This window comes from Pelecanus crispus, chromosome 1 (genome assembly GCF_030463565.1).
Source record: "Pelecanus crispus isolate bPelCri1 chromosome 1, bPelCri1.pri, whole genome shotgun sequence".
Taxonomy (NCBI): domain Eukaryota; kingdom Metazoa; phylum Chordata; class Aves; order Pelecaniformes; family Pelecanidae; genus Pelecanus; species Pelecanus crispus.
The window spans coordinates 100,091,109-100,108,158 of NC_134643.1; the positions used below are offsets into that span (position 1 = coordinate 100,091,109).

Consider the following 17,050-nt stretch of genomic DNA (forward strand, 5'->3'; position numbering starts at 1 on the left):
GGCCCAACAGAAATAACAGTTTGGCTAAAAGCACAACAATATCTCTTGGGACAATTCCCATCTTGCATCGTTAACAACAGATCTGCAAGAAATATCGTTACCAAATTAGGTCGGCAGCACGCCTAGGTGCCAAAGGCTGCCGGTGTTTTGAACCTTGAAGAGACACGCCGTGATTCATCAAAAGCTGAAAAGAGGCATCGGTCTTAAAACCCTCATGTGACCTCAAAAGCAGCAGTAGAGCAGAGCACTCCCACTTCCAGGTGATGGCAATGTAAAGGTGCGGGCAGATGACAACCGGCCGCCTCAAAAGTCAGTGGTGAAGAAACCAATAGCCGCACCCTTGGACCAAGAAACCTTGGTGGGCAGCTGAACTGCAGTGCTGCCTCTTGTGCCAGCCCGGCTCAGCCCAGGCAGGATTTGCCTCTTAAGAATGCTGTCATATTTGAATGTGTCAGAGAAAGGAAGACCCGCTACCAAAACACAAAGCAGCAGGGGAATGGCAGCTGAAGGCAAGGTGCGCTAATACGTTCTCTACGCAAGCTGTCACTCAGTCCCCGCAGAAAATGCTCGTCAGCAATGGAAAAAGCGTGGGATCAAACAACAGAATCGCAGAACAAGTGCGGTGAGAGCTTCGGCAAGCCAAGATACACCAACAAGTCTTCATACTCTCCATGGAAGATGACAAGGATGCCAGGTGGTTTGGCGTGGAATGCGTGATGGGGAGCGAGAGAGAAAGGGGAAAATGGAAAAAGAAGATTTTTTTGCTAGTTACCCATCACAGTTTGCTGGGTTGCCAGGGAGGAAGGAGTGGTGGACTTCCGCCTTGGTCTTCGAGTAGCTAAGATCAAACACAAAAACCACCTTCAGGTCCTCAGACAGGCTGTTGTCGCATGTTGTCAAGACAGAGCTATAAACAAGGAGACGTGGCCCTGCTCGGGGCAGGCTTCCATGTCACAGCATCACTCCCGGTAGTAGCATGATGCTATCTCTCAACTGGCATAGGTAGCCCAAGGTAACAGAGTAAACCTAGAAGTGGAACCCCAAAAAAGGCAGCAGAAGGCTTACAAATGGAGCAGTTTCTAATAAGGAGCCATAAGGGACCAACCGCATCATGGACCCACTTTTCAGGACATCAAAACAACTGAACAGGCTCATCGCTGCAGAAAAAAGCATTGCCAAAGTAATCAACATAGGAAGGGAATCACTGGCTATTTACCCATCACAGTCCTTGTGGTTTCCAGTGAAGCAGACGAAGTGGATTCCAGGTCCGGTCTCCAGCTTGCTACGGTCAGACATGGAAATGATCTTGAGATATCCACACGGTCTTGCCACAGCAGTACAAGCAGCACTGGTTCACAACACCCCAAAGCTCTGTATTTAGGGCAATACATCCCCTTCTCCTAGCAATATCTCGTACCTCAGTGACCAAATCAGCAGGCAACCGTCTTGCTGTGGTTGCAACTAACACAATATTCTTCGAAACTCAGTAGCTAAATGGCTCTCCATCAGCAGAAAAATGGCTAAATGACTACTTCACAAAGCACTCCTTACATTTCCTTGAAAGATGCCAACAGTTGTTCCAGACTGAACATGGGAGCCAAGAGACTCATCTTTGGATTTAGAATTTAAGATGACAGGTCATGTGTACCTCCCAAATGCAAGCAACTACAAATGCTAAATACTTCCTTATTCCAGGATGAAGAAATAAACTGCACATTATCCTATCCATATTCAGTCATAACCCCAACTGTCCATAGAAGTTCAACAATTTTGGGGAAAAGGTATTTTCTTCCTGTTGTCACTATTATTATTTTTACAAGGAACAGACTATATAAGGTCTCACCATTCCCATTAAAGGCCTCATCATTCTCCAAGACATCTGAAAATTCCCATTCTTCCTATAGGTCAGTCTCTAAGCCAATGAGTAACATGCCTATCCATCAAGCTTGAACTTCAGTGCTCAAGTTAGTGAAATGAAAGAGGAAAAAATAATTGATGTCCTGTAAGGAATCTATAAGACAGCTAAACTGCATCAACAGCAAGACAAATAGCATTATGTTTCCCCTATATCAGAATATTTCATTCTAGAAAGAATTTTCAAAACAAAAAGTGCATCCGGAGACACACAGACATACAAATTCTTTTTGCCAGCTGTTCCTGCAAAAAGTGATTTTTCAAGTGATGGAAAAAAGCGTAAGTTCAAACATCAGAATCATGTCATTAGTACGGCAAGTGTTTTTGCAAACTGAAGTGCGTTAACAAACCTAGGTATTGCTCAAAGCAGATGAAAATTATGTCAAGTGATGGCAGAGGAAAAGAAAAAATGAAAATATCATATTTACCTTCTACTGTTCCTTGGGTTGCAAGGTAAGGAGAAGTAGATTTCAGCTTTGGTCTCTGAGTAACTAAGATTAAACCAGAAAACTGGCTTCAGATACTACAGATGAACAGGTTTTTTTCAAAGCAGTGTCACTAGAGAGTTTTAAATGAATGAAGCCCATATTACATTCAGCTTTTTTACAAAAATATTTGCATTCATTACAGTATTATTCCATTTTTAAGTCAGGGTGGCCTACCTGAGTTAATGTAGAATACAAACAGTTAATCTTTTAGTGAACTAGGCCTCTAGAGCAAACGATTACAAAGAGGGATTGACAAGCTTAACAATTAAGTATCTCCTTGTTATCTTTTATACAAATGACTGACCACCTCATTGACATGTTTGGCATAGCCACTAACAGGAAAAAAAAATTAAAAGGTTTTGACTAAATTTTAAAATAATGCTTTTCATATTTAAGTATTGCCAAAGTGGTAGAAATTATGATGGAATCACTGTTTACCCATCACTGTCCTCGTGGTTTCCAGTGAAGGAAAAGATGTGGGCTCCAGGACTGGTCTCGGGACAGCTAAGATTAGAGATGGAAACTATCTTGAGATGTTATGGCAGTCTCTCTATGGGTATGAAGGCATCACTTTAATCACATCCAAATAAATCATTATTTTAATTGTGGTTTCTCAGGTATACGTTTCCTACCAAATAAATCATACATCAATTTTTTGTCACTGTATTACCAAAGACTCCCAACCGCTGGCTAAACACGGCTCCTAGTAGAGAATAATAGCAGTCATGATGTTCCATAGCTGCCTTTTAACTGCAATAAATGACAGATCCCCAAATCCATTTTCTTGCATCAAGCAAGTATTTTTGAACTAAAAATTGAAAACTAGTCAATGAATATGTAGCCAGAACTTCAGCCTGCATCAAAGATAATGTCAAGTTTTGGAAATGACCACCTCATATTTAACCTGAAAAACAATTAACTAGTTCTGATTATCATATTCTTCATCATCCTTAAAAATCTGAACTTTGGGGCTAAAAAAATATATGCCTGGGAAAAAAGGAAACAATAGTTTCTCTGCAGAAAAATGCATACAGGTGAACTTAATAAGGATTTCCATCAAGTGTTGAGCCAAATACTAGAAGAAAAACAACTTGTGCTTTCTTAACCAAAATCTGTAAGAATCTCTAATGGAACAGCATCTCCTTAATATACAGGAGCAGGTTTTCATCCTGAAGAGGTATGAAGTACATCAGACAGACAGAATCTCATAAGTGCTTTGTTAGACAAGCATGAGGTAAAAGAAGAATCACATTTATTTTCTGGAAAACAGTAAACAGATATGCAAATGACAACAGTGAAATGCAAAGATCATGATAAAAATCCCTTTACTTGTATAAGAATATATTATTGAAAAAAAAAAAAGAGAGAAGAGAATTTCTCATAAAAGCACAGAGCAAATTCTTAACACAAGTGGAAGATAGGTCAAACAGTACATAACTCAGAAAATGGAATCAAAATTTTGAAACTGCCATCACACTTGCAAGAACACATTCTAGGAGAAGTGGAAGAGCACAACTTTGATGGACCAAGAGAGAAAATTTCAAACATGGAATTCTTGTTCTGAAAGAACTCTGTTAAACAGACTCCTTGAGTCTAAGCAAACAAAATCCTTCAAAAAGGCAGTGAAAGTTTGTAGACTTGATTGACAGGGGGATGGATTGAAAGAGTTTCAGAAATTTCTCCCTTTCAATGATCCGTTTGACTACACACTTCTCTGTGGCTCTGGGCCATTTACTGTTTTCTCCATCTTCATTTTGTTTGCTGAAAAATGGGAATAACAAAAGCTCCACAAATGTTTTCTGAATTACCTAGCCAATGTCTGCATCATTACTAGCACTGAGTTGAAGAACTGTTAAACACAGCAGTTAAGATGGCAAATATAAAACAGAGTACCTAGTTGTTAGTGTACAGGGAGCTACTACAGAACATTTGCAAATATTTATAGGGGTCTGCAGTAGGAGACAAGGTTCAGAGTATACCAAAAGAAGAAAAACGGAGTTCCTGTGTTCAGCATTAAATTTGTCCTATAGAGGAAGAAAAATATTAAAGAAACTGGCTTGATTCTTTAGGATACATACAAAAGGCTGACAAACCTTTTATCTCCCCAAATAAACATATATTTCTTTTTTCTCCTAGACATATGTGGACTACCAAGTCTTGAGCTATTTTTAAAAAACTGAACTTGGGTTTGCAGTGCCCACTGTGCTATCTTTCATCTCCCTAATAAGAATTTTGTCACTACAGCATAGCTTAAGTGTCCTCCTTCATAAGAAATATACTTGAATATTCTACACAACTGCAGTATTTACAACCTGAACAACTTTTTAACTGTTTTAAAACCACAAGTGAACGTGAACAGTCAACAGAAAATAAATCTACAAAGAGAATTCCCTACGCACATCACACACACACACCAACATTGTAACTGACCAGGAAGATGTCTTAAATACCAATAACCACAAAACTTCACTATAGTAATAACAAAGTAAATATAAAATAAAATGCAGTATAACTTCAAGCAATACAGAGTATCTGCATCAGGATACTCTGCATATAATGGAGAAGTTAAAAGTTCAGTTACCAGCCTCACAGTATTTCACAGGCACAGAAGTGCCCAGGACATAATACTGTAAACTTCTATTACATTAAGTAATACATAATTGGTTAATGGCAATTATGGGTAACAGTACCAATTAGTATTGCAAAAGTGAACTAAGAATTAAAAAAAACAAAACAAAAAAACCCCAAAAAAATCATAATCCGGCACTGTAAACATCAAAGTAGTACCCAATGCAGAATTTTATCTTGCAGTTGTTCTTATCCTCAAAGTAAGGAAAACTAAACCAACATTTCACCAAAGGCACTCTGGGAACTCTTCTGATAATTTCTCACTGTCAAGAATGCTCAGTATGCAAGAAATGTCATTACCAGATTAGGCTGATGGTATTTCCGGGACTCCAGATGCTTTAGACATGAATTATTAAACTATCTGTGTTTCATTAAGACCTGAAAAGAAAATCTGGATTTAAAATGCTGAAGAATCTCACTGTTGCTGGGATAGCACAGCACACTACCCAGCACAAGTTGTGCTGTTCAAGATGATGTAACTGCAAACACAAGCAAGACACTGAATGCTTAAAAGTCCTCTCTGTATTTTGTGAATAAAGAGAAAGATATGCAGCCCAATACAGTGGCAACAGGATCCAGTATCTGATGCTAGACAGAACTCCTAAGAAAATTCTTCTTTTACACTTTCTGGAGTTTAAATTACACCAACAGAAAAATGGAATTGTTACAAGTTGATATAAAAGACCGGTCCTTTAGCACTTTGTACCAAAAATACTCTCTAGCTGCTGATCAAGAAGTGATTGACACAAAACAGTTCTTTAACAGGCTTGCCATTTAGACGTAAAAGCAAACATGTCTGAAGGTGTTCACAGCAGAAAAAAGGAAGCAAGTGGCAATGTGGTGAAAACTAAAATGAAATCCCACATTGCTTACCCATCACCGTTTGTCTGGTTTCCAAAAAGGATGAGACGTAGACTTGTGGACTAGTCCCTATGTAGCTAAATCAAATATGAAAGCCATCTTGAAATAGGCAGTCTCTGCACAAGTGATAACACTGTGGTTTTAAAGGAAAAAAGTAAGTGTAGATTTAAAGTATTGTTCATCACCTGAATAACCACATTAGTTTTTTGGGTTGTGTAGCTCCGTAGAGCACAATAAATGTGAAGTCATGAATCAGTCTTCAAGAAATGAGGAAGAGTTCAAAGAGGTTTGAAAAACCTTGGCAAGTAAACATTTGCTAGAAACAACTAATAAACAAGTGACCAACTAAGCTATAGGTTTTTAAAAGAGATCATTAGTATCACTAAGAGACCCACTCCACGGGAAATAACACATAAGCAAGTATTTCACTGCAGTCCTCATTGTGTGGCTGGAATTCCTCACCTTCCTTTAGTTGAAAGATCCTTCTATTCACTCTCCTCTCTCTCCCTTCCTCCCCTCCCCAACACACACATGCAAAACTAAAAACCAGAGTTCCTTTCAAGGAAGCCCTTTAAATACAAACAACTGTGTATGCTAATGGTTCTCATCTCATACCAAGCCTATGCCTAGAATATGTTAATTAAACATTATTATCATATTTAATTACATTTTTAACTCTCCTTCAAATCTGGGACTTATCTTTGCATAGAAATGTTTATGTTGAATTCCAGACTAGGTCAGACATTATTTTCTCCATTCTCCCAAACATTGTAAGTGTTGGGAAATTGATCCCTCTGGTTTGAAAGGAGTGCAGTATAACTTTCTATATAGCCAAAGCATGCAGAATAAAGAATTGAATTTCGATGTGCTATTATATCGATATGTAGAAAACTATTACTAAAACTTTCTGTTAAGGCACTTGATTGTAAGTTATTGCTCAGTAAGGAGATGCATTAACGATAAAGACTAATACCTCTGAAGAATAAATGCATAAAACTTAACTCATCTCCATTTCTTGATTATAAGAATGTTTAGTTGGAATCTGCAAACTTTGCCATTAACTTGCAATTACAAGCAGTTGGACAGCTACTAAAAGTTTCCTGTCAAATACACATTTAGTCCACTTTTTACTGCAAGGGAGTTCTGGCAAGAACTTGAAATAGACTTCGGATGGAATTGTCATTACTGAAAGGAAATGAAATGTTTCTTCATGCAGGGACAGTAAAACAAGCAGAACCTTGAGCATTGATAGAACTGCATTTGTTCAGTGTCATTTTGTAAGGCATTGGGAAGTTTTAGTTTATTTTCTGAACAGAAGAAGTAGAAGAATCCCAAAGAACAAATGTCATCAAGGAAGAACAGGAAAACTATATACTTTAGACTATTATATATTAATAAGCGTAAGTAATTTCAATGTCAAGAAAATACCATAATTCAACCAGTTTAATTTTACCGGAGTCTGGTATAACAGGTTTCAAGGGTGTTTGAAAGCATCACATCTACTGTAGAAGCACCAGCTCAAGATCAATTTGTTGCAAATATTTTCTTTAATTACAATGTTGTGCAGTTTAGTTTAAAAAGTTGTACTCAAGCAATACAGCAATATATCTGATAAGCATGCTTTTATTTCTATTAGCCTTGGACCTATGCTGTCTCACTTACTGGCAGCAAAATGACTACCTTAGATAACTGCTTTAAATATATTCAAATGAAAGGACATAAAGTCCATTCTCCACTATTTTGGAACCTACATATTCATTGCTTTTGATCCTGTTATTTCTATGGGACTTACTCAACACTTTCAACCATTAGAATAGTTTCATTCAGGGATTTAAACAAAACTTCTAGTAGCTTTCACTCTTGCCCCTCTGCAATATTGCAACTTAAAAAGAGAATGCTACTATATGTAATAAGACATGTCAAAGCCTATTATCATCAAGCACAGCAGTACAGACTTGTAGATATATTAGGAATGTAGACCAAAATTAGAAAAGAGTATTTACTGGTTTAAAGCATTACACAAAATTTCCTAAGTTAGTCTGGTATTTGAGAGAGCAAACTAATTATGACAGTTCTGTAATTATTCTGATTCATGTTAAACTTAACTAACAATACACCAAAAGTATGATGAAATCTCTGAGAATTTCTATTTAAAATCACATTTTCAAGTATTACCATGTACAGCTGATGGCATTTCTTGGATGCCAGATGTTTCAGATGTTGAAGAAATGTCCTGCTTTTCATCAAAAGCTGAAAGAAAATCTGGATTAAATTGAGAAGTGACTTCAGAGCCACAGTATTTGGACAGCAGCTGTTGGGCAGCTCAAGACAACACTGATATGAGACCAAGCAAGATGGTAGCAGCTTTAAAGATCAGCTGAGAAATGAGGTGTTACATAAACAATGAAGCTGGTGTGAAATAAAGTAGGGTCAATTCTGGTATCTCATACTAGGTAGAATTCTTCTCGCTGGCCTTTTTTTTAAGTACCTATTCTTTAAAAAAAATTGCAACTACCAGAAGAAAATTAAAGGCAACATAAGCTAGCAGAGGTCTTTTTGTAGGCTTTTATTTAGTCAGTGTGGTAAATTACTTTTCAGCTTTGGTTATACAGAAATGGCCAAGTTGAGGCGGGGGGTGGGGGAGGACGGGAGGGGAAAGCGCCTAACATCAAGTAGTCTTCAAAGCAGTATGTCTGAATGAATCTTAGCACTGTCCACAGCCAATGGAAGTGAATGCAAGGGATGGAAAAGCTAATGGAATTATATGCTATTTACCCGTCATTCTCCCTCTGGTTTCCATAGAGGGATGAGATGTGAATTTCAGGCCTGGTCCCTGGGTAGCTAAGATCAAACACGAAAACAATCTTGAAACAATGAGTGAGGTCAGTCTTTAGATAAGATGATCTTTGGCCCTTTATTAGCAGGTCCGAAAGGTCTAAATTTGTTTTAGATTTCTTGTATATAGACTTCTAATTGATATTTGCTGTAGCCTACTCCGGGCTTTGTCTTGTGGGTGGGTTGTTTTTTGGTTTGGGTTTTGTTGTTTTTTTTTTTTTTGATACATAGCATCTAATTTTGGGGCATTTACCACAAGGACAGCTGTCTGCATCTGATTTTAAAATTCTATCCAATAGCAACAGCTGAGAGCAAACCCCTTCTCCCCTACACTTTAGTTTGGATGTTCCAGATAAGCCTTTTAAATAAGGAGCTGCAAATGCCTAATGTTATTTTGATACAGCATGCCTTCACATTAGAAATTAGGCATACAGTTATGAATCAGGGCTTAATTCAACCTAAAAGCATCACTTTATGTACACAAGTTGGAAAACATATACCTCCGGCATGGAAAAAAACCTGTAGATGACCTCTGTAGGCAAAGACACAGAGTAAATTAATAGCTCGTTACAAGGAACATTGTTTTATCTGCACACAAAAGCTCACTTCTAAATATCAAAGTTAGTAACTTTATAATTTAATATATAAACACACCTGATGCAATGTGGGATACACATTAAAACCAGCCAGCCTACACTTTGAAAAGTCATGTGGGAATGGCTCACTGCATAATAAAAGCATGTGGTATCAACCTAAAGCAGTATCACAGAATAGTGAAACACAGCACAATTGAGATTGGAAGGGGCATCCAGTATGCTAGATGCTGAAAAAAAATTCCATCAAATGAACACTCACAGTGCAAACAACTTGAAGCATCATGAAGCTATATAAAATTTTTAGCTTTAAAAAGAAACAAACCATTGCATTCAGACAGAGATTCAGATAGGAAAATTGTCAGAATCATGAATATTAACCTAACCACACTACATATGTGTTCTGTAAAACATGAACTGTTGAGAGGCTTTAGAATTTATCCTAAAACCTGAAATAAAAGAGGCTGAAGAGTAAGTTTTCACAACCAGAAGCCAATAAAAGAAAATATATTGGTGCTTGTCTGAGAAATTATCATATTAGACATTAAGAAAACATCATAATAATTTATCCAGTTCCACTTTACTTGAGTCAAACATAACAGGTTGCAAAGGTATTCGAACAGTTGCTGTAAAAAACCAAACCAAACAAATACCATATTCAGCTTGAACCCGTCAAATCGCCCTTTATCACATAAATATTTTTGTAGTAATTTTGAAGCAAAAGATTTTAGGGAAATTACACTGCACAAATAGAGTATTATGAGTGGCAAAAGTACTGTTGTTTATTTATTTATTTAGAACAACTATCCACTGGTGGCCACTGGTAGTTATACTGGTTTCAGGGAATCTGTTGGTACGTCACTTTTGCAAAATCAGGACAGCTGAGTTGGGGCAGGGCAAAATATTGATATAAATCAGTAATTATGGTATGAATAAATTCATGTTCAACCAAAGTACAAATAAACAATGATAATCTGAGTCATCTCTGTCCTTAAAACTTCCAGGAAAAACAATCATTTGTGTGTAATATGAAATTACCAAAAAAATAAGATATGTGTAATACTCCACTATTCTGTGTCGTGATAATCCTAAAAGCCTACTATTTCAATGTTGCTATCCCAAATGCAGCAGTATACTACCTTCTTCCTGTAATAGTATTAACCCCAAGGTAAAGAAATGTAAATTAACAATACAACCAGAAGTATAAGGACATTTCTTGCGAGAATTCCTAACACTAATAAAATTACATTTTCAAGAAATGTCATTACCAGATTTTGTCGATGGCATTTCTGGAATAGCAAACGTTGTGGATCTTGAAGAAATAGGCTGTGTTTCATCAGAAGCTGAAAGGAGAATCCGAGTTTTAAAAGTTGCAGTGGCATCAAAGCCACTAAAATACCACAGTACCTAGCTGGCAGAAGCTGTTCTGTAAAAGGAAACAATCATACAAATAAAAATCAAGACAGTAAATGGCCTGAGAGTCAGCCGTAGGATGACTGACAGAAGAACAACCAAGCTGATGTCTCCTATGGTATGGATACAACATGAGTTTGATCAGAGTGGTATTCTCATATCTATTACATTTCCAAGACACAGAATTTGTATCCTTTTGAAGAGCTTAGGCAGAGAAAATTTCAAATAAGAACTAAACCTACATAAAACTGCTTACAGTAATATACAAGTTAGTTCCTCAGTTATTCAGTCTGAGCAGAATGCTTTCTACTTGCCGATAAAAAGAAATCGTTGACATGAAAGTATTGCACAAGAAACCTGAGAAACACATTTTGTTTAAAGGTAATGACTTCTGCCTTACTAAAGTCTAGGGCAGTGATGAGAAAGTGGAAACTCTAATGCAAGTATGTGCTATTTACCTATTGCTATACATCTGGTTACCAGGTAAGAAAGAGATGTTGATAAAAGCTGGTCTCTGGGAAGCTAACAAAACAGCTAACAAAACAGAAAAAGTCTTGAGATAGTGAGGCAGACAGTCTTCACACAGGTGGTATCAAAACACTTTCCTGAACATAGTCAACAAATTCATATTTTGCCCAGGGATTGGATTTCCCCTGCAACTGCCACAAAGTTATTTTGATATAAACAGGATTATTGAGAAAGACCATCCTTCGATGGAAAATGGCTTAAAAACATCTTTCTGGTTTTATGACAATATTTTAATGAAAACAGAAATGCAAAAAAAAAAAATCAGATTCTATCAGATCACTAAGACTACCATTTCTGTTAGAAAAATGCCACAGCTGGCATGAAAAGAAACATGGTCTATTTCTATGGGCAGTGGTATACGAAAAATTGAAGAGTAGGTGCTATTGAACTTTAAGAACATTCATGACTAATTAAAGTCAAAGGACAAGTAATAAGAAATCTAAGTAGCCCGATTCTTTACATCAAGAGAGCATGCTGTGGTTGTTCTGAGGGAACATGCTGCAGAGAGCAGTAAAGACACACTTGACTAGCTGCTAAAAGCTTTCCATCTAATGAAAATAGTTTGATTTGACTGAAATGACCTTGGATAAAATAGAGTTCTCAACTTTAAAAGGAAACAAAAATATTGCATTCACGCAGAGGCAGGATAACCGTCAGTACCACCCATGGAATATTAACACAGCTGCATCATGTTTGTGTTCAGTGTGAATTCTGTAATAGATAAAAGCTAAGACTTTTCTAAATTTATCTGTGATGATAAACTAAAAGAAGGCTGACCAAAGTTTAACTAATAACACTAGGGAATACATAAATAGTGTATATATGTTGTAATAAGCTAATCTCCAGATGACAAAAAAACTTAATGATCATTTACCCAATTCCACTTCACTGTTGTCAGATTTAACAGGTTTGAAAGGTGGTTGAATAGTTACTGTAATAGAGAAGCATGTTGTTATTGTGTGTTAGGATTTTAGATCACATTGCCGCTCACAAATACATTGCTAAGAAATTAACTTTTTCTGTAGCTATGTTTACTAAGTTGCATTTAACCAATACAGCAATAAATACAAAAAGCTGTACATTTAGTAAGTTTTAGAATTATTAAAATGAAAAATCATCAGCACTGAGCTGGAACGTATAACTTGAAAGGACCAAGAAAACATACAGCTCTTTTACACTGAAGACTTCAAGGTCTGATACACCACTGTTTTGTATCCTGGGCAGCTACTCATCCCTGCACGCAGTGGATAACCAACCAAACTGATTTCAAAGCAAGTCAGCCACCTGTTCTACTAATTCTACACCAACAACATAAGAGTACAAAAATGCAAATGAGTAGAAAACCCAGGCCTGTGTTAATTTTACATTATTTGAGATTTATATTCTACTTCAAACATTCTGACCAGAGAAACACAGCCTTACTATTCTTGAAGTATTTTATGGTTTATACCATCCCAGCACTTTGAACCTGTGCACTTAAAATTTAGGACCAAATCCTTCCTGAGACTCCTAATATTGTGTCTGTACATTTAGTAAATGTGGAGCATCCACAGTCCTATGTTTCCATGTAATCTGTGCATGTTCAACAATTCTATAAATAAAGATACTTCAAACAGGTCATAAGACATGCATCTTTGACACAAAAGCATTGTACAGCACTTACGTAAGTGCATTCAAAAAGATCAATGCTCATTGCCCTTACACCACCTGTAAGCATATCAAGAGGAGATGAAGAAGAATTTTTCACTCAGAAGCCAGCTTTGTATATGCTTGCTTTGTTGTCTCAGCATAGTATATTGCAGAATCAAGACAACTGATTTTAAAGTTGGTCCCCAGAAACCGAATGATGTTTGATATAATGATGTAATAAAATATCACTTGCTTAAATCATCCTAGCATGAACAGAAACACAGATGAGAACCTCACAGCAACCCTCTACTTTTATGACCTCATTCTGGGAAAAATCTCGTTCTCAAATACAAATGCACATATTCTGCCTAAAACCTATGTTCCCCATAAATACACATGGAGAAATAATAAATTATTAGCAGAAATAACTGTAAAATAATTTTTCATACTAAAATGCTGTACTGCAGCAGTCTTTTGAATGTCAGAGACTACTTTAAAAAGTTATAACAGCAAACCAACAAATCTCTTTAAAAAGCACCTACTAGCTAAAGACAAAACATTCCCTCCTCAAAGGATAACTGTTATACTGACAACCCAAAATTCATCAAAGCTTGACAATTTCCTCTAGCCTGTTAAATTCTGCCCCACTCTCTCCCCTACAACCCTTCAATAATATGATACTGGCCTGAAATAGCCAGATCATATCAGGATCACTTGCTTGAGGCTAGCACTGCTGGACACTGGCAGTTATTACAAATAACATGGAGCCTTACTGAACAAACGAAAGACCACTGCAGGCAACATTAAAAAGCCAGGAAAAATAAGAAACATTGCAATGGTACTACTTAAATAGCAAGAAAGATCAAGGATTGGAAATAAAACAAATGCCATTTACCAGTCTCTTGCTCTGACATTTTTGCAGATGTAGATGTTTGGGCAGTGGAAATAACATGAAGAAAGTCATGTGAGGCTGGAAAAAAAATTATGGCTTATTATTTAAAAGATACATAAACCATCACACCATGGCATCATCTGCAACCATGGACTCGATGGTTTAGTGTCTGAATAATAAAGAACTGAAGAAACATAAAAATATATTCTGTAAAGTAAGCAAAATTTAAAAAAGAAAAGAGGTTAATATGTCAAGATGTGTAAAAACACAAACATGAAGCAAAACTGAAATGCAATGTCACAAGCAGAATGGAAAAAAAATCCCATGAGTTTAGCAGGAATGTAAGACAGAAAAAGCTCAAGAACACTAGGCAAAGGGAGGCAAAGAGAAAGCAAATTTACAAGATGATGATACTGAAACAAATCCAATTTAAAAAATTGGAAAAAATAAAAGAACGTAAAAAGTGATCCAGACAAATCACCAGACAGGGAAAGAGAAAGAAATATTCTTAGCCAAGCCAAATTTGTATGTTTTGTTATAATTACAAGTATCTGATTTCTCCACTGTAAAAATGAGAAAGGTAAGAAAAGTCCTTTAAGTAATGCAAGGCAAGAAATGTAACTTCCCTGGAAAAGACCCTGAAGTGCTTGACATACCTCAGCTGATATGGAAGCAAGACTGCTACAGACAAAAGTGCCACAGCAACATTGCAAGACACTTAATACGGTTCACTGCACTTTTAACCTGCACTCGACTTCAGGTTTATAGGCTTACCAGCCTGCTCATGCATTGCTTTGTTACCTCATGGGCCAAAACATATCACCAGGCCACAGGACAGGTCTTGTACACCTGCCAACGTGAAAGAAGCTGTCTCTAAGAGCATCTCCACCTACTGACGCCGAGTGCCATACCCAATGCCTTAAGTAAACATGGCTTTTTGTGTACGGCCGTTTCACCTCTACACTTACGCTTCACCCCACTGTAGGCCCAACAGAAATAACAGTTTGGCTAAAAGCACAACAATATCTCTTGGGACAATTCCCATCTTGCATCGTTAACAACAGATCTGCAAGAAATATCGTTACCAAATTAGGTCGGCAGCACGCCTAGGTGCCAAAGGCTGCCGGTGTTTTGAACCTTGAAGAGACACGCCGTGATTCATCAAAAGCTGAAAAGAGGCATCGGTCTTAAAACCCTCATGTGACCTCAAAAGCAGCAGTAGAGCAGAGCACTCCCACTTCCAGGTGATGGCAATGTAAAGGTGCGGGCAGATGACAACCGGCCGCCTCAAAAGTCAGTGGTGAAGAAACCAATAGCCGCACCCTTGGACCAAGAAACCTTGGTGGGCAGCTGAACTGCAGTGCTGCCTCTTGTGCCAGCCCGGCTCAGCCCAGGCAGGATTTGCCTCTTAAGAATGCTGTCATATTTGAATGTGTCAGAGAAAGGAAGACCCGCTACCAAAACACAAAGCAGCAGGGGAATGGCAGCTGAAGGCAAGGTGCGCTAATACGTTCTCTACGCAAGCTGTCACTCAGTCCCCGCAGAAAATGCTCGTCAGCAATGGAAAAAGCGTGGGATCAAACAACAGAATCGCAGAACAAGTGCGGTGAGAGCTTCGGCAAGCCAAGATACACCAACAAGTCTTCATACTCTCCATGGAAGATGACAAGGATGCCAGGTGGTTTGGCGTGGAATGCGTGATGGGGAGCGAGAGAGAAAGGGGAAAATGGAAAAAGAAGATTTTTTTGCTAGTTACCCATCACAGTTTGCTGGGTTGCCAGGGAGGAAGGAGTGGTGGACTTCCGCCTTGGTCTTCGAGTAGCTAAGATCAAACACAAAAACCACCTTCAGGTCCTCAGACAGGCTGTTGTCGCATGTTGTCAAGACAGAGCTATAAACAAGGAGACGTGGCCCTGCTCGGGGCAGGCTTCCATGTCACAGCATCACTCCCGGTAGTAGCATGATGCTATCTCTCAACTGGCATAGGTAGCCCAAGGTAACAGAGTAAACCTAGAAGTGGAACCCCAAAAAAGGCAGCAGAAGGCTTACAAATGGAGCAGTTTCTAATAAGGAGCCATAAGGGACCAACCGCATCATGGACCCACTTTTCAGGACATCAAAACAACTGAACAGGCTCATCGCTGCAGAAAAAAGCATTGCCAAAGTAATCAACATAGGAAGGGAATCACTGGCTATTTACCCATCACAGTCCTTGTGGTTTCCAGTGAAGCAGACGAAGTGGATTCCAGGTCCGGTCTCCAGCTTGCTACGGTCAGACATGGAAATGATCTTGAGATATCCACACGGTCTTGCCACAGCAGTACAAGCAGCACTGGTTCACAACACCCCAAAGCTCTGTATTTAGGGCAATACATCCCCTTCTCCTAGCAATATCTCGTACCTCAGTGACCAAATCAGCAGGCAACCGTCTTGCTGTGGTTGCAACTAACACAATATTCTTCGAAACTCAGTAGCTAAATGGCTCTCCATCAGCAGAAAAATGGCTAAATGACTACTTCACAAAGCACTCCTTACATTTCCTTGAAAGATGCCAGCAGTTGTTCCAGACTGAACATGGGAGCCAAGAGACTCATCTTTGGATTTAGAATTCAAGATCTGATCTCACTTTTCCCTAGAATCAACCAAATGCTTCATTCTATGGGTCAGAAATCTCAGGCCCTGGCACTAATAAAGCACAGTGACTTTGTAGAGAAATGCCTGCCAACAAGCGACCAAAGGCAATTTTTCTGCAGAATTCTAGAACATCTTTCCACCACTTACACTTGTACAGTCCATAATCCCATTGTACACTGAAGAACAAGTAGCTTCACTAAGGTGACTTCCGCATACTCTCTTATCCTAATTTTGCACAGAGAAAATGCACAACCTAATACATAAACCAGTGTAAAATCTAGTCTATGTGTACTCACTTGCACTGCGCATTTTTGCTAAACCATGGGCTTGACTCCAGATATAAGGGAGGCAAGACCGTTGGTGACAGTTTTCAAACATGCATGAAGACAAAGAACTTGGTGGTAATAAGGAAATGGTGCCTAGTGATTTCTCTGGAATTTTTTGATATTCCCAGCCTTTGGAAATTCAAACCCTTCTGTTCAGATCCCTTCTATGTGAACCTTTTCTAGCAACATTCAATGACTCACTAACCAAATCAGTAAGTGGCATTTTCGCACTTAAGAACAGCAGCTGAAGCTTTTTCCAACTATGAAGAGGCTTTTGCATCCAATGCACAAAAGGACCACATTTGATGT

The 17,050-nt window shown here is 38.2% G+C and overlaps 1 protein-coding gene across 1 annotated transcript in view; it reads right to left on the reverse strand.

Annotated features, from left to right (window-relative positions):
- ABI3BP (ABI family member 3 binding protein) overlaps positions 1–17,050 on the reverse strand; it is a 171,029-nt gene that overhangs the window by 74,727 nt on the left and 79,252 nt on the right. Inside the window, 9 exon segments of the mRNA XM_075725367.1 lie at positions 773–838; positions 1,217–1,282; positions 8,067–8,153; positions 8,667–8,732; positions 10,588–10,662; positions 12,135–12,191; positions 13,785–13,859; positions 15,538–15,603; positions 15,982–16,047. Of these exon segments, the coding sequence (XP_075581482.1) occupies positions 773–838; positions 1,217–1,282; positions 8,067–8,153; positions 8,667–8,732; positions 10,588–10,662; positions 12,135–12,191; positions 13,785–13,859; positions 15,538–15,603; positions 15,982–16,047 (624 nt within the window).